At 40.2% G+C, this 24,344-nt stretch overlaps 2 protein-coding genes across 7 annotated transcripts in view; both read left to right on the top strand.

The window, feature by feature from the left end:
- rbfox2 (RNA binding fox-1 homolog 2) overlaps positions 1–6,084 on the top strand; it is a 34,424-nt gene extending 28,340 nt beyond the window's left edge. For 5 of the 6 annotated variants that reach the window (XM_079278728.1, XM_079278729.1, XM_079278730.1 and 2 more), the window contains 3 exons: positions 1,803–1,888; positions 2,038–2,110; positions 3,064–6,084. In XM_079278728.1, the coding sequence (XP_079134854.1) occupies positions 1,803–1,888; positions 2,038–2,110; positions 3,064–3,108 (204 nt within the window). In that variant the 3' untranslated portion in view covers positions 3,109–6,084. Of the gene's footprint in view, positions 1–1,802; positions 1,889–2,037; positions 2,111–3,063 lie in introns of those variants that run through there. The other variant, XR_013772374.1, reaches the window with a different exon arrangement.
- Positions 6,085–15,860: 9,776 nt separating this feature from the next.
- On the top strand, positions 15,861–21,269 carry erp27 (endoplasmic reticulum protein 27; the record flags this gene model as incomplete). Its single annotated transcript, XM_079278738.1, has 7 exons — positions 15,861–15,918; positions 16,095–16,180; positions 17,324–17,461; positions 18,852–18,968; positions 19,660–19,785; positions 19,913–20,110; positions 21,228–21,269. The coding sequence occupies 7 exons, from the start codon at positions 15,861–15,863 to the stop codon at positions 21,267–21,269; spliced, it is 765 nt and encodes a 254-aa protein (XP_079134864.1).
- Between the last annotated feature and the right edge of the window lie 3,075 nt (positions 21,270–24,344).

Consider the following 24,344-nt stretch of genomic DNA (forward strand, 5'->3'; position numbering starts at 1 on the left):
TAACTCACTGGATTCTGACATGGGTGGAGTTGCGGAAGGGGGAGAAGAGAATTAAGTTGAAATCTGATTTTGTGACGCATGTACTGCATAAAGACGTCCATTCACAAATGATCTACAGGAGAGATGGGTGTACATTTTTTCGGGGAAATGAGGTGCAGTATTGCAGGTCAATACTTGAACAGTGGGTCAATATCTTTTACCCAAATCTGCACCAGTGATTAAGTTTTCAAGTCTATTCCAAGATACATTTTGTCTTTTTTCTGGCCTCTTCCCAAGGTAAATCTAGCTTCATTCGTGAATTTTATGACTTTTCATTATGTTCTTCTGGCGAGATGCATTAAAACACATTTTATTACATTATTTGACATTTTCATCACACACTTTTATTCCACAATCAGAAAACATGTTAAGAGAATTGTCCACAACTGTGATGATTGAGACAAAAACAAAAAAAAGCAAATTACTCATTTTTTTGTTCTACTTTTTTTTCATGAATTCACACAAACATATGAAATCTTATGCGTCAGCGAGCTGCATTGCCGTGATCTGAAATACAAACAGGATGCTGTTGTATAACAGGATGAAGACAGCAGTCAGAGGGATCAGCAGTTAATTCCGACCCCTTCCAGGAATCTCCCGATCTGTTTCACCTGTGGCATGCTAACTGAATCAATGTCGGCATGCAGACATATTGACAAGGCTGACTCGTCCCCACAGACCACCCTATCCCCCCCCCTCCCCCCTCTTTTTGTGTCACCCTTAATTGCACTTCTTCTCGCTCTTCTCATCTTTTCTTCCTCAGTCAATAATTAAAACCTTCTTTTGATGTTTCAAGTGGCATCTGGCATTAGCACCTCCTTCCTCTTCTTCTGCTCCCTTTATTATTTACTATATCTTCTTTCCCTGCTCTGTGACTCTTCCTCACCCATTTTCTACATGCCCCCCCCCCCTGTACACGTCATCTTCCTCCACCCCGTCCTCCTTCCTCCCCCCTACCTCCCCCCCCCCAGTCCAGCCTCCCTCCCATAGCGGCAGCTGTGTGGTCCTGAATGCGGGGACTTGGTCGTGACTGATCCTTTAGGGTAGAATGCAGCGGTGTTTGTTTTGTTTTTACAGGGATGTTTGGCCTAATACGCTGTGCGTTCTGAGTTTGGGAAAAGCATGCTGTGTCTGTCAGTGATTGGTCGCTGGCCACGTGAACATGTGCGCGTGTGTGTGTGTGTGTGTGCGCCCTTTTTTAAATCCGACTGGCTGACTGTCTTCTTTCACCTGTAGTTAATTTTTTGTTGTGTCTGTTCATCAGCTGTTCATCTAAACATAAATAATGACACAATCATCTTGCCACCCCTTCCCCTTTCTTTAACAGTGTGTTTTTGGTTGGGGAACCGGGGTGGGGGCACAGTTATGGTTATGAACTCTCTCTCCTTCCATGTCCAACGCACAGTGGGGGAAAAAAATATTGCACTTTAATGTTGCACTGGGGAACATGTTTATTGTTTAGTCATGGAGGGAGAGACCCACACAGAGCCTGAGCTACATCCTTGTGAATGCCGTACTGCACCAGATTAGCCAGTTTTGCCGACTGTCTGCTTGTTAATCTTTCGCTCTCTTCTCAGCAGTTTTTTTGCTCACAATGTAACCCTTTTAGATGAACTGCTAGTCTGTCAGTGTGTAGAGGAAATCGAGCAAACCCTTTTAACAACGATTTACTCTTGTTTCTCCCTTCATCGTATATATCTTTCTCCTCCGCCACGCACCACACCCCCTTCCAACCCTCACCGACCCTCATCGCCTCGTCACAGGGCGGATATGCAGCGTATCGTTACGCCCAGCCGACTGCGGTAGCTCCCGCGGCAGCGGCGGCTGCAGCAGCAGCTTACAGTGACAGGTGAGCGGGCCGCCTCTGACAGGCCAAGAGTTACTCACATTACAGCATATTAGTCACCTTGTGCTATGAGCCAAATTCCCGTTTTTTTTCCCTCATTCAAATTATTATGCGACACCTCATGTTCGATGGCTTTTTTTGTTTTCCAACAGCTATGGACGAGTTTATACGGCAGACCCCTACCATGCTGCGCTCAACCCGGCTGCCTACGGCGTTGGAGCCATGGTAAGTCCCTGAAGCCCGTACATTGTCAAACATTCAAAGGATAAGGCGAGTGCTATTCTATATTTTTCTTATTGTCAGCAATTCCCATCAAGAGCAAAACCAACACTGTGTTATACCGTCCCTTAATACTTTAGAACATCCCTCTTCTGCCCGTGGCACTCCCCAAGTTCCTACTTAAGACGTAGATATTTTAAAACAGGTCGCAAACGTATAGTTTTATTTTTCTTAAGTAAAAAAATGACCCTAAAAAACAGCTGAGAGCTGTAGTTTTCAGCACACATTATTCAAAAGGGACAATAATTTTATATATTTTTAGAAAATGTATTTAGCCGCTCATTATTATGGTTTTTAGTGCATTCAGTGTTGACATCTGGATAACAAACTGCAAAATGGGCAAATGTCTTCTGGCCCTGAGAAGGTTGAGGCTTATTGTTAACCTAATGACAATGTTGTCTGTCCAATGTGTTGCATTAAAACATTATGACAGGGTCCTTGTGTCAAAATGTAGTTTTGAGGCCAAATTACTGTGTGTTTATATGAATTACAACGCAGTAAATATGGAGCTGGGTAGTATTCCACCAGAGCAAAAACATTCGATATTATTAAGAAACATGAATAGACAAATAGTGGTTTGTCCAAGAGGAGGTTAATGTGGCTTTGACCAGGATGGTTTATGTGGGATTTGATTTTGAAATAAAACTACAGAGCCCATCTTTATGGTAATGAAGGGACAGTGCGGCAGTGTGGCTCATTCATGTCTTAATAGTTTTTGGACAACAATGGAGGTTTGTGACACAGAGGGACGACATGTATATCAGGGTTTGGTTTTGATCTTTTTATGGCATTTATTGACAATAAGGGAAACGTAGAAAATCAACAGACTGATCATTAATGACCAATGTCATTTTGAAAGGACTTTATTCACTGGATGTTTATCTTTTGTCGTTTCACAGGCCACACTGTACAGGGGAGGCTACAGTAGATTTGCCCCTTACTAATGACACTACATTTCCCAGGAGCTCCTCTCTTCCATTGAATTTCTCTGAAAGAGCTCCCTCTGTTGTCGTGGAGGTGGACTGCACCCAGTTTTAAAGTGTGGAGTCGACTCAACAAAGATATTTCAGATCCCTCCCCAGAGCAGTCCCACATTTTCGTATATACGCTACTACAGAAATAGAGGAATGCTGTATTAAAGACTGACAGACGGCCTTTACAGTAAAAAAAAAAAAAAAAGGAAAAAAAAGACTTAAAATGGCCACCTTCTCTATTGCACGGCTGTATTATAGTCCCCTCTTCTTAATCCCTCGGCACTCAGCAGCACAAGACTCGTGATGGAGCCCAGATGTTCGTCCAAAGGCTGTATGTGGAAAACTGACATTTTAAACAGCTGTCAACCGTGTGTGAGGAAAAAAGAGCTGAGTGCTGTGTGGCCTGCACGCACTCAACATTTAAGGGAAAAGGGAGGGAATGAAAAGTGTCCACAAAACGTCGGAGCGGTAGGAAAGCAGGAAGGTGCATCGAAAGAGAAGCTTAAAAAAAACAACATTTTGAACCAGAACGACGAGTCACCGATGATTAAAAACACCCGCCGGTGGGATTTTTATGATCCCACCTTAACGTGGGCGAATAGCAATGAGAGAGGCTTTCCATTCTCGCTGTGTTCTGGCAGAGGGGCGACTGAACACGGCGGCTTGGAGGGATGATGTGTGGCGGTTTAGAACGCGACAGAAATCACGTCCGAAAGCTGAAGGGAGGGAGGGTTATTAGAGCTGTTCCTTACCTCAAGTTTTCTTAGTATGTGGAAATGGTGAACCTTTAAACTTAAAATTGTTATGATATGCAAAGAAATTAGTTTAGAGAAAAAAAGTTACCAAATTATTATTATTATTGTAATTATTCTCATTAATATTCTTATAAAAACATTATTTTGTTTGACTCAGCAGCCACTGCTGTTATGGGGCTTGTAGATCTAACAGTGAACCTTGGGGTTAAAATCAGAAAATAAGCATCTGTATTTCAAATACTCCACCTTATGGACTATATGACACAACTATAGTCTCGCATCATCCTTCTAATGCACAGGATTTCACCACACTCACCACTAAAACACGACAGGAAGGTCCAACACTAAAACATTGTTGTCTTTGATTGATTTTTTTTTTAGCTTTTAGATCCGAACAACATCATCCACCCACAACCCCGGGGTTCAAGTATTTGTTGATCCTTTAATGTAGAGATTTATTATTTGGATTTTCCCCTCATGCTCCGTCTTTTATAGAGCAAAGTCCAACATTGAATGAGTCTGCCTGAAACATACTTTAGTCGGTAAATGTGTTTTGAGATGCTGCCAGCAGCGATTTACTGAGCAAGAGCGAGATTCTGTCGATGAGTTAATAGAAAATATTTAAATGCAAAACAACCTTACTATTGTGCATATTTCTATACCGTTGTATTCTATATTTCCAAAACGTGGCTCTTTTTTTGGCTTTTGTTTTTGTTCCAAAGATTTGTAGAAAGCACATTTTTCTGCCGTATGTATAAATATATTATCTTTGTTATTGTTATTATCATAATCCTATGGCTGTCTTTATTTACTTCTTTTTCACTTTGTATCTCTTTTTTTTATTTATATATATATATATCTGTAAGTGTTGTTCCATCTCCGGTAAGGTGCAAGTTCAATTTCAAGTTTTTTTTTTTTGTTATTTTCTTTTGTATTGGAATAAAGTTCTTGAGCCGAGAGCGTACCTGAGAAGCGACAAACTAGAGGTATGCATGTAACACTATCAAAGCGTTGTCCTCTTGGTTTAAAAGTCAGTCAATCCAAGCTAGAGTTTGTTTTGTTTTTGGTTGATTATAGGATCCGTGAGCATGACATTTGATGATTTCAAAAATATACAGGAACGGCGGGATTTTTCTCTCATTCTGTGTCCATGTTTTGGTGTCTGAGACATTTGGAATGAACGAACATAGGCGTGTAGCACTTTGGTTAAAACCAACTGTGTTCATTTTTTTATTTTTCATTTTATTTTTAGTTTGAAGCAGACTCCTTACATTTCAGTGGTTGAACCTGTCAGCCCGACCAGCATGGTAGCTCCAGGTTTGTTTTAAAGTGTTATCACTCGTACATGAGCAGGTTGATATTCCAACATGGTGAGAAACAAAATGTCATCGTAGGATATGATCCAAGTTGTGTGTCAAATGAGATCCGTATATGTTTTTTTTTCCTCTAATGTATTGACTAATTTCAAAGCTACCGTTGTGTTTTCCATTTCTCACATTTGGAAAAACAGGTAAATAAGGTTTTTATTTCTCTATTAAATGTGCTGCTGTTTAATTTTCTCATGACACTTATCATTTTATTTGTTATATATCCAAATTACTACAGAATGTGCTCTGGACACAAACAAAAAAAAAAAAAAAAAAAAAAAAAAACCTAGCCAAAGATGCTAACTTACAGTCCCCAGCACGTTTTGGTTGTGCTACACAAAATACACAAAGATGGACTTATGAAGCCACTGGCGGCATGGACAAACCAGCATGAGCGATACTTGTCAAGTTTGAAAATCTTTTGCATGAATCTTGTGTCTTTTCATATTTTGACTCCTGAGCAGCCGAGCCCAGTTGCGTCCTTCTTTACCACTAAACTCTATGGAGAATGACCGGCAGCTAGCAGTTTGAAGCTAGCTAACACAACAAAGAGCACAGCGCTGTTTGGCAACAACAACAACAAAAAGGCCTGCTGACAAACGAAACGGCTGCCGCACAAAATATCACGTGGCAGCTTCATTTCTCCTGTCATGGTTTCCTTGCCACTGTATTATAGTAAAACTATGTGGCCATTCTTCATAGTTGCTATCCTCAATGAACAGTCCTCTTCTTCTGTCATGTCTATATCCCCCTTGACTGCCATTATGTTTTTTAGTTATTGAATGTCCATATAAAATGTTTTATATAAAAATGTTTTGTTGTGATCACGCTTTCAGGTTGTTTTCTTTTGGTATTCTATTCATTTAGTCAAATGGATGATCATATGTTTTGTAGTTTTTCACATTATTGTACGCGCAGAAAGTGAGCTAATTACGAATTTAAGTCTTGGTGTTGATCCCCAAGTCGGCATAGTTTAAACCTGCTGCAGAATTTAGCTTGATGGCAGTGGAAACACAGAGCACTTCCTTTTCATCGTCTTTTTAAGCCGATATGGTTGCCTGGCAGCAAAACTGTCGCTTATTTCAACATATCCAGATACAACAGTTCGTATGATATCTAACGAAAGCGTTACTTCTACATTTCTACACTTCTACAACACTTGCCAATTTCCGCTTCTTACGTGCACAAAGTCTTTTAAGAATAAACTGCTGATCCGAAGCAACACGAGCATCCATTTGGAGTCTGGAGTTGCTGGTCCAACATTCTCTCGACTTTGTTTTCGTCTCCACCAACTCCTGGAGAAATCTGTAGCATTAGCATTTAATGGGTTTAGTTGAGCTTTTTGCCCCTTTTCCCATGCGATGCTATATCATATCAAAGAGAAATAACCACCGTGACATTATTATCTCTGCCAAGAGGATCGGTCGCGTGCGTGCATCCTTGAGCGTTGTCTGTCTGCGTCTAATCTCATTCTGCTGCAGCTAACTGCATAATATTTTGCGTGGGCAGTTATGGCTGCATGCTCTAGAACGTCTCGTGGTTGTGGTGAATTGCACTTTCTCAAAACACCTTTTATTGCCTGCTATGTACTGCCTGCTGCCTCCCCACTCACTACACTGAACCGGCCCCCTTGGTCGGTAGGGGCCACTATTTGTAACGTGTGCATCTCCGACCCCTGCTACTCTGCGCCTATAGACACAGTATTGACATTGTTTGCACACTTCTGTTGTGACAGTGTGTTTGGCTCATAGCTAATGGAACTACCGGTACAGATTGATGAGGTTCATTTTGCAAGATTGTATAAAATGTCTTATACGACTACTTTGAGCCGATTGCCTGCATTCATCGCCACGTGTTTGACTGAAGTCTTTTACGACGTCTTATATTCATGTCGGCCTAACCCTAAACATTTTCAAGCCAGGTAAGTTTCAATCATTTATATGTCATATCATTGTTTATTTGCTAGTGATGTGATAACGTCACAATAAATTATATCGATCGATTTTTTTGACATGGTTTCTGTTCGAGAGTGGAAGGCGACTGGATAGAAGAGTGAAGGAGATCTGATTACTGAGGAAAGGTAAAAAATATGGTAACAGCCTGCCAATTTAGTATTTCAAACAATGTTTTGGAAATAAAGTACAAAAATGGGAATCTGTTATCGAATAGTGTGCTGTTTATTATTAAAGACAGGAATGCAAAGGAGAACTTAAGGGAGTAAAGCTAGTGAAGTGAGGAGAGTGTAGTAGAGTTAGGTGGCGAGGTAAACGTGTAGTTGCCAATCTAATCATCACATTTCTATAGTAGTTTGTTTTGTTGAGTATTTCACATATGAGGCAGACCGGGAGCACTGTCAGTCAAAAATAATAGCACGCTCCCATTTCCTTTTTGAGTTCACAGGAGAAGGGGGGGGTCGGCCAAGAAACAGCATAAAGTCTTCTTAAACTTAACTCCCAAATTCCTAATTTAGTTACAGAATTTTGTTTTTGGCGTCTTAGAGACAGCCGAGGCTTTTTCCAAAATTGATCAGCAGCAATAGCACATCCCAAGAACAGATTCCGTTGTCTAAAAAAATAATAATAATTAAAAAAAAGTCTACCTCACTCTGATCTCACGCTTTGGCAGCACCTTTCTGCACTCTTCTTCATGCTCTGACATTATGCTCATTACAGCAGTTTTAAAAGTTAGCCAACACGGCAGCTGAGACAAGATCAAAGTTTGGTCTTGCCTGTTTCGTTGTTGGCTTCAGGCCGATGTCTCTGGTTAGTTTATGTCTTTCTGGTCTTTAACCCTGGTATCGTCTTATATACCTGATGCGAATCCCCCTGATATATTTCTGTGCCCTCTGCTCTATCAGATGAAGGAGGGGGCTCAACAGTGTGCATAGCATCTCTGAGAAAAACTCTATTCAATTTATTGTATGATGTTGTTTTGGGACTTGATTCTGAAAAAGTGAATCTTATTTTTTGAATTAGTGCATTTAAAAAAAAAAAAAACGATCTAAATTATTATTCGACAACAACTATAAATTGAGCTCACGGTTGAGTTTTAAAAGGAAAGCAGTGTATTATTAAAGCTCGTTCTTGACCTTTGCAAAAAACTAATTTGACAGAAGAATCTTGACTCAAAGGTCTGTTTACTACTCCAGAGCTTTCAACCACATCTCAGTCTTCATCAGCTTATTTAAAAAAAGGTGATAAAGCTAGAAAATGTACTTAAAATTTATATTTTCTGTATCAAATAATATAAATAGTGAAGATTTAGGGGCAAAATTGGATGCTCGAACAAAATCATGGAGTGAATGTTTTATGTTTGACCAGCCTCACACGTGTCTTTTCACGTCACGTTAATACGTGTTCAGTTGTCAGATACTGTGTGAGTGTCGTCTCTTTAACCTGAGTCCGTGCCATGAGGTGAAGGATTAAGAGCTGTTCTTTTTCTGTCATGGGGGATTGATCTCATGGCTCAGGGCTTCCCTGGTCTTACATCACATGCTCCATCCATCGTATCAGTTGCGTCAGTGAACATGTTTGTTTGCAAATACATCCCTGAAAACTCATCCTTCGCGTCGAAAGGAGTCAGCTGAGGTGGTTCGGGCATCTAATTAGGATGCCTGCTGGACGCCTCCCACTGGAGGTTTTCCAGGCACGTCCAACTGGGAGGAGACCCCGGGGAAGACCCAGAACACGCTGGAGGGATCATATCTCCCAGCTGGCCTGGGAACACCTCGGGATCCCCCAGTATGAGCTGGAACATGTTGCGGGGGAGAGGGAAGTCTGGCTCAGCCTGCTGCCACCGCGACCCAACCCCGGATAAGCGGAGGAAACTGGATGGATGGATGGATGGCATACCATAAAAATGTTTCCATTCAAATTATTGAATTCAAAATCTTACTAAAGCAAAAGGACAAAAGTATTATCAACAAAATGTACTTTAAGTATCACAAAAAAAGTGCTAAATATACAAGAAAAGCCAAAGGAAGGGAGCAGTCAAATGCAAAACAAGTAGGAATTTATCATTTAAAAAATTCATCAGAGCAGCTGCTGGTTCACATCTTTTTGTGTTCAAGTTATTGAGTTCCTGTATTTTGGCACATTCAGCATAAAATATTTCATCACTTTACTGCATTTGACACCTTTCAATCCTTTTGTTGAAGCCTTTTATCACTAAGTGGTTACTGCTTTTTATCGACATATAGTAAAAAGAAAGGACATTGTTTTACATCTGCAGTTTTTCATACACATCAAATAAATGACTCCTGTTTCTAAGCTAAAATGAGAAGTTACACGTACTACAATACAATTGTAGAATCTGACACTGAGGGGTCAAATAGGGGTATAGCCTACTGTAGCTTGTGAGGGAATGTGTCAGACAATGACTTCAACTTGATTGTCGTGTTAATTACTGTCACTCACTCCTGCCAATTAATGACGCCTCAATAATTCACTTTATTCACACGTTGAGAGATCTACAGTAACTTGAAGTACACCTGTATTTACATCTCGTCTTTTCGAGGCTGAGCTGGTACAGATGAGAACGGAGCCAAGTTGGCAAATAAAACAGTCGCACACCATCTGCTGGGATGAGCCACTTGGAGGACTTTAAAAAGGGGACCATCGGACGGAGAGACAAAACCACAAGTAAGAAACAAGCGAGACAGCATCAGAAAAACACTTTGACTTCAACAGACACACACACACACACACACACACACACACACAGACATTGGCACCAACAGAAATGTTGCCATGGAGCTGCTAATTATTGTATTGTGTGTGTGTGTGTGTGTGTGAGAGAGAGACAGAGAGAGTTTCTCCAACACGCTTGGAAAGGGAGGGGTGAGCGAAGGGGTATTCAGTTGGTTGCAATCTACTTCACCACTCGATGCCACTAAATCCTCCATGCTGGACCTCTAAGTACGACTGTAACACCCATTTTCAACCCTTCCAAGTTTGAATCCAGTGTGTTTTCGATGATCAGTGAGGTAAATTACTGGTGTCTACCTGGAGTGAGGTGGATTTGAGGAGAGCATATTTACAGTATGTTTTACAATTTAATAAGTTGTCCAAATCTCTGTTGATTATGTTTATTAAATATTCACTTTAATATGCTTCACATAGCATCAGGCTAAGGTACTTATACTTTACTTGAGTATTTCCTTTTTAAGGCAAACCTTTTATTAATCAATATCTGCCTCCTCTCTGTGGAACAAGTACAAGATTTTTAGCTGCACAGTCAAAAGTTGGAATAGATGAGGGGCAATATGGGTAAAGGCAGAGGTCAGGGGGCTAAAGAATTCCGTATTTGGCCAGGTCGCTGAGCTCCATGTCCCCGAAGGCTTCCCATGGGCAAACCACTGTGATGTCTGTGCCCAGGCCCTCCATGCTGGAGATGTCGTCTCCGAATCTGAGCGCATGAGGCAAAGAAGATCTGATCGGTACAAACTGAGAGATACAAGTTCTTACTTGAAAGTAGGACGAAAGTAACAATGAAAGTAAACACTTGTGTATTGTTTGTGTGTGATCTTAAATCCATCTCACCCCTTCTGGCCGGGTTTAGGCGCCTTGCTCTTGAAGGTACGATTAGTCCTCTGCTTGAATTTGGGAGGTGCCCTCCTGTCGGCGGGAACTGCTACGTCTGCCATTTTTGGTTATTTACTGAAAAAGAAAAAGAACAAAATATATGAGATCCGTCAGCTGATAATCTCTCCTTCATAGCGGTGTCATTACAGTAAAAATCTAAAATCAAGCTTGTTAAAAAAAAGGACATAACATCAAAGCATAGATACATTAAGCATTGACAAAGAGAGTGCAACCAGCGTTCAACACTACTCTGTGTTCATCCAAATCCATCGAGTAAAAAGAGGACATTACAAAGATATAGAGACTGGGCTTCTAGTAGTACCAACAAGAAGGCCGGCACAAAGAACTATTCCTTTTGAAGTCCCAGTAAAAAACAAATCAGATCTCATTTCAGCTCCTTTTCAGCCATAATACTCATGAAAAGCAGCTGTAAAGCCGTCACTCTGTCTGTCCTCTTCTTCTCTGAAGCATTACATCAAAGCCGGAGCAGAGCTGAGCAAATTGCAGTTTCAACTCACCTTCTGTTGAAGTCAAAGTGTTTTTCTGATGCTGTCTCGCTTGTTTCTTACTTGTGGTTTTCTCTCTCCGTCCGTCGGTCCTCTTTTTAAAGTCCTCCAAGTGGCTCATCCCAGCAGATGGTGTGTCATTGTTTCATGTGCTGACTCAGCGCTGTCCTTTTCTGGCCCAGCTCAGCCTCGAATAGACGAGATAAAGCAAAGCGAGATATGAATACAGTACAGGTGTACTTCAAGTTCCTGTAGATCTCTCAATAGACATCTGTCAGTCAGTCTGTCACAGCACGGCACACTTTACCCCTCAGCATCAGATTCTACAATTGTATTACAGTACAAGTAACTACTTCTTTTTTTTTAGTTTAGCAGAAATAATTTATTACTTGTATATGAAAAATAACCGCAGGTGTAAAACAATGGCCTTTGTTTTCACTATGTATTTATGATTATTGAGCATTTTCTGCTACTTTACACTTCTACCTCACTACAATTCAGAGAGAAATATTGCACTTTTTACTCCACTACATTAATTTGACTCTTCTAGCTATACTAGCTACCTTTTACATTAAAAACACATGATATGCTTATATGATATGATGCAGTATTATACTACCTATCTACAGAGTATACACAGTATCTACTATTATCTAATTAGTATCAGTATCTAATTGTCTCCACATTGACCAACTACAACATTAAAATACATTTATGTGTAATTGTGAAAGAAAAAACAATGATATCAATGTTCTTTATCACAGCTTTATTTGTGATACTTTAAGTACATATTGCTTGTAATACTTCTGTACCTTTTACTTTAGTCACATTTTTCATTCAAGACTTACTTGTAATGGAGTATTTTCAGACTATGGTATTTCTACTTTTGCTGAAGTAAATGATCCAAATACTTCTTCCACCACTTCAACTTCTACATTTAACAATACTACGTCTAAATGTCTGATGGTATGGAATATTTCGATTTTAATTCCAAGTTTATTTACTGCCATGTAGAGACTTGAAAACAGCAATTTTCAAATATCACATGACGCTTAACAGCAGCCCAATGACACAGAGCCCAGCAGTATTTGTAAAATATTAAAGATTGGGATATATTTTCAACTTATTTGGAAACAAACATGTGTCCTGACACCACTGGTTCAAAGATCTTTCAGCATGTGATGTAAGATCAGGGAAGCCCTGAGATGAATCACTGATAGAACAGAACACCACTCAGCTCTTAACCCCTCACCTCATGAAATGGACTCGGGATGAAGAGAGACAACACTGACAGCTGAACAAGTGCTGATTTGACATGAAAAGACTCGTCTGAGGGTGGTCAAACATGAAAGACGGTCTCTGTGATTTTGTTATAGTCTCAGATTTTGGCGCTAAATCTTCACTATTTATATTATTTGACAGACAATTTGAATTGAAACCCCATTTTCTTGTTAATCAGCTTTTTTTGATTTCGCTTATTAAGACTGTGTGGTGTCTATTTTTGCACGCTGGCTGTAGGATTATACTTTGCAAAGTCACAGAAAGCACATTCAGCACAGTCATCATCTTGACTAAATCTCACTGTGTACCTTGTTTTGTGTCCTAATTTCCTCTAATCTCCTCTACTTTCAGTTTCTTCTTTGTGATGCCGTACATTGAAGATGTATTCTGCCTGTCAGAAGTAATTGGAAGCTGCTCTGGTATTTCATTTTGCGAATTGTCCTGAGCCATGGACAATTATATACAGTATATATAGTGTATGTATAGAATTGTCTGCTGTATCTTTTCTTTGAGAAATACTGCACATGTATAGCAAATACGTAGTTAAAGATAAGTAGCTAAAAGTAGTTTAGTACATACATAGCAACACAGACAAAACTAAATATAGAAAAACAACTCTGATGGCTCCACAGAAGGCTCAGTGCAGAACCCAGAATACTTCAGGTGACGCCTGTCTGGCACGAGTCAGAGGTTTACTCTCCACTCTGTTGTTTGCTCGGAGAAGAAGGTTCAATTCTTCACTCTGAGGTTTGACCAGCTGGCAGCTAACAGGCTGTAATAGGATTGGGATAAGTGTCAGTGCAGAGAGATTCCCTGTGTGAGTTCAGCCAAGACTACCCTGTTGACCCTAAAGTGGAATGCTAAAAACACATGCACACATTCAGGGTGTTTTGCTAGCTGGTGTATTATTTTATCTTGAAATAAGAGGGTAATTAACAGTAGAGTATGATATAAACATTTTTTTTTTAATTCTGGTGTAAAGAAAATAAAAAGGTTTGCCAAAAACAAAAAATATAGTATGTTGAAAATAAGTTATTAAACGAAACATAGTATAGTATGCTGAAAGAAGTCATAAAGTCAAGTTATAGTTTGTAAAAAAATCATGAAAATGTCTTAATACAGCATGTTGAAAAAAAGAAGTCACAGTATATTGTGTCCAAAAAAAAACTAAAAAGTCAAAGTATCGTAAAAATAATCTTAAAAGAGGCTAAATCATAATGTATCGTATTTTATGAAAAAAACATAGTTGTATCGCAAAATTCACAATGAAGTCTTACCAAAAAAAGCCAGAAAGTCAAAAGTATGGTATTCAAAGAAATCATAATATGTCATTGTAGTATGTCGAAAAAAGTAATAAAAAAAGTCGTAGTATTTAAAAATAGACATAAATCAAAGTAAAATGTGTCAAAAAGTCATAAAAAGGCATTTACATCATCAACAAACATCATAAATACGTCATAGTATAGTATGTTGATGAAAGTCACAAAACAGTTATATAATAAATAACTATAATAAAATAGCTATAACTTTGTGATTGTGTCTAGAGAAGGCCTTGCTGGCCCTCACGGCCCACCACTGACATGATTACACGAAATAATACGCAGTCATTTGTGGGCTGTGATCTATATCGTCACCTTTGACTGTGCTGTCACGCTCATGAGAGAGAATAAGTGTTTGTCAGAAGCTTTATTTGGTCTTTGCCTGAGAGGAGTTGCAGTGTCACTATCACGTCACCTGTACATACATCAGAAGTCATAAGCGGCGTGAGCTGTTGACCAAGAGAAAGTTCACAGGGTTCATTGTCCATTGTCCTCAAGAGTTCCTTGTGTTTTGTGCATCCATTTTTTCTGCTCTGTGGTCGACCAAACTATACCTCGCCAGAACATTTTTAGCAGGTTCCTCTTTTCAATGGGAGAAAATGTTAAAATCATCATGTAAAACATCAAACTTCATATAAATCATTGTTCTGGACTTTAGTTTAATAATATCATGGGTGCTGTTATGAATAAATCTGCATATCAGAGGCTTTTAGTTTTAGTTTTAATATTAACACTTGGTGGTTTGGTGGTAGTTTGTGGGCTTTTCTGTCTCTCTAAGTTATGTAAGAAAATGTTTTATTGTTCGTCTTGGGTGACAGTTTCAGATTTTAACAGTTGCTCCTCTATTATAATTTGAACACACGAATAGTTTAAAAATCTAGTGTTACCAAATATTGAAATGTCACATTTAGACATTTTATGGTGCGATGTGTGTTTCTTTAATAACAAATCAATTTCTTAAAGTTATTCAGTTGATTTGTTCAAATCTTGTTCTCACATAGTTTGTTTTGAGATATTTACTGAGAATTCTTTACATATCTTAGTTTGCACTTACTGAATGTTGGAAATAAGTACCTTTCATTTTCAAAGTATATGTATAATAAATCTGTTTCATATTGCACACTTTTCAATGTACTCAAAGAGGATTTGCAATATTTAAAAAAAGCAAGGTCAAATATGTTAAAAAGGGAGTAAAAAGAAGAAAATCAAGAGTATAACATCTAGACTCACACCTCGATTTCTTGTAATAACAGCTATTCATAAAGAAAATAGTGATTGCGTAAATTGCGTCTCCAAATTGCGTCTCCAAATACCAACAAGTAAGGATGGCTGGGAGCTGTGTCCCTCCTGTGGTGAATGCACCAGAATGCAGCCTCACGGGTCACATCGGCCTCCTCACTCGAAATCTGCAGCCTGAGTATTAACCAGGCTGCTATGTCAGCAAAGCCTCACACCCACAACACATTAATGTAGCACACTGCAGCACAAGACATTTTGACAGCAAAGTTGCTCAGAAGATGCTGCTAATGAGCCACAAGAAAAGGTGTGCGATGTGTCTCAAAAGCAAAAGGCCAGCTGGACCAATGGGGCCATTATTGTCCTCGACCCCATATTGCCACCACACCAGAATCCGGACACACACACTCTCACCCGTCCCCTGTCGCATGGTGACACGTAGTCTAACGTCCCAGCCCGCCCACTTATCAAGAACACCTGGCTGGTTCTCATGAAAGGCTCCAATCACATCCCAGAGAGGTTGCAGCAGCCACAGCCGGCTGCCATGTGGCCACTGTCGGACACAGAGCAGAGGTGACACAACTCCTCGTACGAAGTCAAACAGCTACAGAGTCTTCAGGACATTCCTTGCTTTCTTCTCTTTTCCTGCCACTCTGTCAGCTGAATCAGTTGAAACATGCTGAACACTCTGTTTTTCTCCCTCCTGGTGTCTTCTGTCGTTGCCACAGAGAAAGGTAAATTGATTTCAGTATAACGAGTCTTCTTGGCAAAGACATTTATCTGTATCTAAGTACAGCATCACTGAGCCGCTAGCATGGCTGTAGACTCATAACACTGTCGAGACAATGAGGACTGGGACTGTAAGGTGCAAATGATGTTGTATTGTGTATCTCGTGTCTTTCTGTCTCAGACAGTGCCCTTCCCAGACTGACTGACACCAAAGCTGCTGAGGCCTTCATCGACTCTGCTGAAGTGGTGGTCATCGGATTCCTGGAGGTCAGACATGAAAATTCCATTCAGAGAAAAAAAAGTCTCAACCATGGGCTCAAATCAGCTTTTAGACATCTTTTACACAAGCCCACAGGGGGGCTGTTTTTTTACGGAACCACACATGATCAGACCAATTAGCTGAGAGTGAGAGTGTGTCGGCTCCAAAAATACAGCATTTGTTTGCACCCTGGTGTTTTGATGCCGTTGTCACGAATAGATTTTGGAAGAAGAATAAGAATTCCCTGTGACCACACCTTTGGCAGCGCTGGTGCTTTGAGGACACAGAGTGGCCAGCCGTCCCACAGAGGCGAGCCCTTTGGCCAGACTCTGTGTGCGGGGGAAGATGGCGGGCCACTTGACAGGAAATGCATACGTATCTGAGGACTTGTGGGATTGGCTTCATTGACCCTCTCGTAAACCTCTCGGAGAAGTTTCATGGGAGGAGAATGGAAGAGAGAGCACAGTTGGACCGTGATGCTGAAGGCAAAAAGAGACCAAGATATTGGTGCTGTGACTCACTGGGATTGAACACATATTACAGGCTGCAAAATGATAAAATGGATTGCCAGAGCTCATGCACTCGCTCAGAATAGACGTGATTCACCTTCCTTTGAGTCAGACCTCATCTCTCTCTTTCTGGTATATTCCTTTGTTATTTTACATGTTCTCGGTGGAAAAAGGATGGTTACAGGAGCCAGTTTTTGGAAGCTAGGCAGCCATCGACCACTGTCGGAACCAAGTTCCGCAGATAATGATAGTTTGTTAAAGCTCCTATTGCCGCCTTGGCCGATTGATCGCTCGACTTCCATCTCAAATAAAACATTGTCCTCTAAAAAGTAATGGAGTAAAAGTATAAAGTAGCACAAAATGGAAATTTTGATACTGCATATAAGCATGACTTCCCTTCTCAGGGCGTCTCAAAGTGCTTGCCTGGATTTGAAAGATACATTTTACTACCTGTGGATTAAGGAATGTGTTTTCCATTTGAAATCTGCAGGTTGTGCAAGAAATACGATCGATGTATAGTAATCCACAGATGTGATGTAAAAAGACAAGAAATGTTCACTACATAGTGTGCAATAATGAAAGAAAAACAAAAGAATGATTGATGAAGGTGAGATGTAACTCTGTTTTTCTCTCATGTCCCAGGGAGAGGAAAGTCCCGGCTATCAGGAACTTGTTTCAGCTGCAAAGCGAGTTGACTCAGTCCCTGTAGCCATCTGCACGGAGAAAGAGGTGCAGGCGGACTACAGTCTCTCCTCAGACACCATCACCCTTTTTAGAAAGGTATTCTGCGCCATGACGCATCTTTTTCAATGGGAAATGTTATCCGGTCTCAGGGTTGGGACTTGAGGACGGCTGAGAACAATGACAGGGAGTCACAAAGGTTCGCGTATAGGCCTATAGGTAGGGTGGGGCAATATTGACATTGCCATATTGACAATATTGCTTTAAAAAACAACAACGACAAACAAGATTATTGTCCAAAAGATAAGCCGAAGAGATGAACATAAAAATAAATGTCTATGGACTGAGGATGCATGTTGCCATACACATAAGTGGCCACAATGTACTGGCAGTAAGCGCTATTTCACACAAAAGCACGCTGAGGTCAATAAATGTGATTAATCGACTGCTGCTCTTTGTGGATGAAGCTGGTGACAGACTTACGTTTTCTGTTGGATGGTAAGTTTTAAGATAAAAGTGGAGATTTCTTTATTAATGGGTTGGTCTAGCAGCAATCTAACACCATAAATTGCATTTATAAAACCACAATAACACAAAATCGGACGCATGTTGTTACTTTTTCCATGTTTTGATCGAGAAAAAAAGAGGGATTGAACATAGCGCAAAATTCATAACAGGCGTTTCATAATCAAATATGGTTCTGTTATCGTGGACATGTGAGGACCATTATCATGCAATCTCTTGTTGAGCGATTATATTATCATATAGCCCACATCTACATATAGACTGTTCTGCTTTATGTATTCTCTTTTATCATTTATATGTTATATAATAAACATAATATACACATCTCTTTATGTTGATCAGGTATGGCTCAAAGTACATTCATCAAATCGTCTAATACGATAGTAAAATCAAAATCGACTTAAATACATGTGTTATAACACTTTTCCTTTACACGTGAATTCCGCACCAATAGCTGTATTTACACATATTATGCATGTGTCATTCACATTTTAACGATGACTAAAACGAATGGGTGATTCGTACATATAACAAGTTTCACTGCATTTCTCATTCAAGAGTGTTATTCAAGCTGTTAATGAATTAAACCATTTCAATTGCACAACATTTTACTGAATAGTTTACCCACCTGAGAACAATGAGAATGAGTCATACACGTTAGCTATAGAATGTTCAGTCTTAACCTAAACTAAATCAAAGGAACCCAAGGCAATGGTAGTGAACAGCACCATGCAGGTTAAACTGTATATAATAGCATGTAAACTATAATTTCGTCAGATAGGATTCATTCAGTGTTACGGATGAAGTTAGCAATTCTGAAATTTGTCAATAAATGATGTGTGTCTGTTTAATTAGTGTCTGTTTTTACCTAACTTGTGAACTTTTTACCTCTGACACATATTTTACAGTCCCGAACAGCTTACATCCGTTTTATGACAATGATGATGTGTGTCATGTGATCCAGGCCGATAACCACCAGGAGAACCTCGTTATTGCCACAACTAAGAAGTTAGAAGCTGACGGTCTTGTAAACTTCATCACCATCAATGAGGTTCGATACATCACAGAGTACAACCAAGTGGTAGGTCCAGCTCATGTCGTCATCACTTTGTCTGGAGCCAACAGCCTGCCTCTGTCTGTCAAAGTAATTGTCATTTATCCCATAAAACTGTACTTAAGAATATTTACATTGAAGACAAATAAAATTTTTAAAAAGAGCAATAAGCCTCCAAATACACTTTTTATGGTCTCCACTGCCAAACTCTCATTTTCCCACCACAGTGGTGGGAGAAGTATCCAGAGTAGAAGTATCCAGAGTAAAAGTCCTGCATTCAGGAAAAGTACAGAATTATTAGCAACTAAATGTAATTAAAGTATCAAAAGTGAAAGTACTCAGTTGGCAGCAGAATTTCAGTCAGTGTTATATTACCGTATTATATATCATACTTCAGATTGTGATTTCTGATGTGTCTGTGCAAGCAGCATTGATCGATGATTACCAAAGTTTTAGGGTTTTTTCAAGTCGTTTTTTAACTAGTTTATATACTGTTAGGTAGTTATTCCTTGAAACTGTATCATTTTAAAAAGTCAGATGTATTCTAAAAGTAACTGTCAGATGCATTAAAGAAAGTACAATATTTCCCTCTGAAATGTAGTGTAGTAGATAGTACATGTCTCAGAATGAAGCGAAGGAGATCATGGTTGGCTGCAGTTAGAATATAACTTCTCCCGTCTTAACCCTCATTCTTTGTATATATGTTCTCCCTCCTCAGACCGCTGTGGGCCTGTTCAATTCAGAGGTGAAGACACACCTCCTGCTCTTTGCCAACAGGGGGAGTAAAGAAGACACTGAGCTGAAGGAGCGACTGGGAGCCCTGGCCCCTGAATTCACAGGCAAGGTGAGAATATTCTTATGACTTCGCCGAAAAAACAATCGTTTCAAATACAACAGCATGATTTGTTTGAATCAAATTACAGTAGAAGTTACATTTCTGTCTAAATGAACTGATAAAAACTGTGTTCCAGTTCTTGTTCGTGCTGATTAATGGAGCAGTGACGTCCAACTCCCGGTCACTGGGCTACTTTGGCCTCAAGTCCCAGGACCTCCCACGAGTTGGTATATATGATGGTAGCTCGGACATGAAGTGGCTCCTGCCCGCTGGAGAGATCTCCACTGAGCGAGTGCGGGAGTTCTGCCAGTCCTTCTTACGAGGGGAGCTGAAGGTGAGCAGCCATGATAATCACTGCTGATTGTTCGATATATTATGACCTTGTAGCTGCAACAGCTGGTTGAGATTTGGAACAATTTAAAGTCAAAAAAGAGCTGCAGTTTGGTGATTTCAAATAAAAAGCACAATTAGACTAAACAGGAGCTCTCGTTCACTTGTCGTGAAAGGAAAGTGGCAGTACACCAGCAATGTTCAACACGAATAAAAGCACTTCTTGGCCTCACTGTAAAGTATATGTGCCACACAAAAGACAGGAAACCTCACTTTGTGCACTAATTTGCTCTGTTGCACCACACAGTGCCCCAGCTGGGTGTGACGTAGAGTCTGAAGCTCTACAACAATTGGGACCAGAGTAAGAGCAAGGATATCGACAAAATGGCATACAAAATACTGAAATCATATGGTGTATAAAGTTAAAATAATAATAATATTAAAGTAGAAGGTCAATAGATGGCATTTAAATTCGTATATAAATCAGATTGTGATGCAGAATACAGTTCAAGGCAGGTGTCATCGACAAGAAAGGAATTAACAGATAAGGATTTCATATTTAGAGGGAAAAAATGTCGTTATTATTTAAAATACCCTCTTCGGGTTCCCGAACTCATTCTGTACAATGATCAACAACCAGTCAAAATCAGCAAAAACATGAAATAATGTCAACCTTAAAGCTGCAGTTTTGTACTTTTCTCTCTGGCTCCGTCACGATTACCGGATTATTGCTTGCGACAGAGCAACTGTAACCTCCCTGGACCTTTGACTGTACTTAGCAAATGTGGTTTAGAAGTTCAAGTCAATTTTATTTACATCGGCCCCAAATCACAAATTGGCCATAAGGTGCTTTATAATCTGTACAGCATTTAGCCCTTTGTGTTTTTCTCTTTCTCCCTTCTGTGAAATCTTTAAAATGATGTATTCTTCTGAAACTGAGTGATTTAAAATTCCTGACAGATAAAACTAGAAATGAAACAGAACCATAACAGACTAAATTCCATCACATAATGCATCCATGTTGGCGACATTGATGTCCGAAATGAATGCACGTGTGGTAAACTAGTGTCACATATTCACTCTCTCCTGTATTTCACTTGTCGCTCTTTTATGTTTTTCAGGAGGTGAAGCAGGCAGACGCCGAGGCCAAAACAGAGCTCTAGGACTCTTAATAATCAAATGTAAATGAATTGATATGTATTAAATTCAAAAACAGTATGGAAAAGGACCGTCTGATTCTTCCTTCTGTGAAACTATGGCTGTGTGTGAGAAAGTTAAGCCTTGTCATTTCTTCCCTCCAACACAACAGAAACTATGCAAAGTAAACATTTGCATGTGTGTGTGTGTGTCTCATGTGTTCTCACATATTTAACCGTGTGTGTGTTGTGTTTTGTCTGTTTGTCTGTGAGCCCGTCTGCGGTCTGGTCAGCGGGGCCGCAAGTTATGGCCACAAATCGCAGAGATCTGGCGGAGTTTGTTCGTCTGTCCACTAATGTTATTGTCAGGACCACAGCACACCGACCTCAGAGAGACTGACAGAGAGAAGACTGGCAAGAGCTTGACCAAGGCCGTTACGCTTCTCATACGATTCGTCCTGGAAAGAAAAGTGTGTACGTTAAATAAAAAAACATCATCTGTACATGATAAACTGACAAATACCAATGATGAATAGCAAGGAATCACAGCGGCAGCAATCACACACAGCTGAAAGCAGGCCGTCAAATTTAAAAAGGGATTTGACTCAAAGACATATCGGTCTCTAAATATGTATTTTAGCAATAAAAGCTCGATAAAAGCAAAACAGACTGTGGAGTGGAGACATCAAGAGTGAAAATGTTTGGGCTTGTCCCAGAAATATTCTCCTAAGCAAGAAGGGACTTTCAAGGCCCAGACTTGGGATCAGTATAATTAGTGCTGGTGTGTTGCCCATCGGAGGCATCCGGCGGAATTGGGAAAGCCTGGCAGGTGAACGTTTCTCAGAGGCCAGACGGAAATATACACCGTGTGTCGCCCGCCATCTGAGTTTGTTTACGGCTGCAATGGAGGCAGTCGGTGTTGACTTTAAACCATCAACAGGCGAGATGTAAGACAATGCCCCTGTGTTGAACAGTTAGTTTATATATGTGGTGCACGACTGGTGGTTAGCACATTGTTTCTGTAATTTTAATCAATAAAGTTCGGCTTATTAGAAGTCATAAGTGAGGATCTTCAGTTAGGATCTGCACAATGAGCACAATTAGGCCTATTTTGAAGTACATTTTTGTTTACAGAGCAGGACTTTCACCTGTCGTGGAACATTTTCACAGTGTGGTATTGCTACTTGTACTGAACTAAAGGATCTCAAAGATTCTTTGACATTAAAAAAATGATTTATTCAATCAAAACAGACTCTTTGCTGTGTAGTACCCTTCAGAAGATAAACCTGCTGTTAACACTGATCTGTCCTTGAGATATCTTACTGCTGTGTTAACGTGGGGTTACCGTTATTGGTGGTGGGATTTGTTTGTTTAAAAGCTTGATACAGACATGTTGGAGCCCTGGTCTATTAGGTCTGAGGTCCACGGTCATCCTATAGATATACTTAAAGGAGCAGTAGGGAAGAGATATGTGATGAATATGAAAGAAATACATAAATGATTATGTTGTAAACCCATTCATGCAAAAATGTTTTAACCTCAGGGGGGAAGTGCTTTCAAAACAAATAAAATGCATTTTAAATCAAATTATTAACTTACATTGAACCAATGCAGCGAGTTTCAAACAGGTGAAATGCGTTCTCTCCCTCTGGTCCTGGTATAGTAAAGATAGGGCCTTGAGGATACCGTATCATATCGAAGAAGATAAGAGTTGATCGCCCTACACGTCATGGTGTTTTTGTCACACAGTATATGTTGCACCTGTGCATGTAAGTTTTATGCAGGACAAACAGGAAATGTGTAAACCCAGAACAACAGTAAATAAAAGTGAGCATTACTCATCGTCTAAAGTCAATGATTTCAAAGCCGAGACACAACAACAACAAAAAAGGTCGAGGGAAGAAATGCCCCAGACACTGTATTTCCTGCCTATTCAGGGATGCTGCTGCTGCAATTGTTTTCTCCAACTGTGTTCTCCCCCGTGCACTGAGATATGCAACCACAAAAATGGACACTGGACCAGACATTGAAATTACACAGCCGACAGTCCAAGACAAATCCCTGACACCAGGAATAACGCCAGACTATAGCTGCACTGAACTTCTCAGAACGTCTCACCATGTGATAGATGGAGCCGTTTGGGGACCCTCTGGGATATATATATGTATGTACATGAAGTGATATGTGTGCATACACTTTTGGTAGTCAGTATTTACGGCGCAAGATGGTTTAGGACCAAGCTGCAAACTCAAAATACCAGATATCTTTTTTTATCATAAACCACAGCTGAAGCCACACTTCAACTGTATCGCACAAACAGAAAGCTGCATCCAAACCCGCATATATAATGCTGTGCACCCAACACATGGGGTGCGGCTTATATTTAGCCGTATATCTGCTGAAATACATCAAGCGAGGTCATGTATTGGGCCACTGGTTGGCATTGGTAAACCGTGGCCGTGCCTGCGTCTGGCCAGGAGCTAGGCCCAGATGGATCTGTAAATAGTGACTGACTGCGGTTCTGGTGGGACTCTGCAACACTCTAATTAAGCTCTGTCGCATAACGAGGCTCACTGCTGTCCCGTGTCACTCGATTACAGTAGTAGCCTGTGGTCGGCTCAAGCTATAGTTTGGGGTTTGTGGGGGTGGACTGGAGCGGAGCAACATCACAGCAATGGCAGGACTGGCGGACTTCATGGCGAAGAATCAACCCTGCAACGGGTCTCCCTGATTAAAATCCAATCACATCTGAAGGGTATTTTATAGAGATCAGTAACACAACTGGTTTAGACTTTCAGGGGGCGGTGTTGCATTATTGATACTCCAGTGATGAGGGGCGAGGATTGGAAAGGAATTCAAAAGGGGATTTACAGGATTGGTAAACACCAGATTCAGTTTGACCTCAGGGAGTGATTGACATTTGGCATTTTGTTGGAGAAAATATACCGAAAAGCCAGCGGGAGAAACTATTTCAGGATGTCAATTCACCAATTCAATTTATCTATGGGACATGTAGGAGTTCTTTAGAATGAAAGGTAAAATATGTGTGTATATTTGCATGTGTGCATGTGTGCATGTGGAGAAGGGGAATCCCCTGATGTT

Source organism: Melanostigma gelatinosum (genome assembly GCF_949748355.1).
Source record: "Melanostigma gelatinosum genome assembly, chromosome: 11".
In the NCBI taxonomy this organism is placed as follows: Eukaryota; Metazoa; Chordata; class Actinopteri; order Perciformes; family Zoarcidae; genus Melanostigma; species Melanostigma gelatinosum.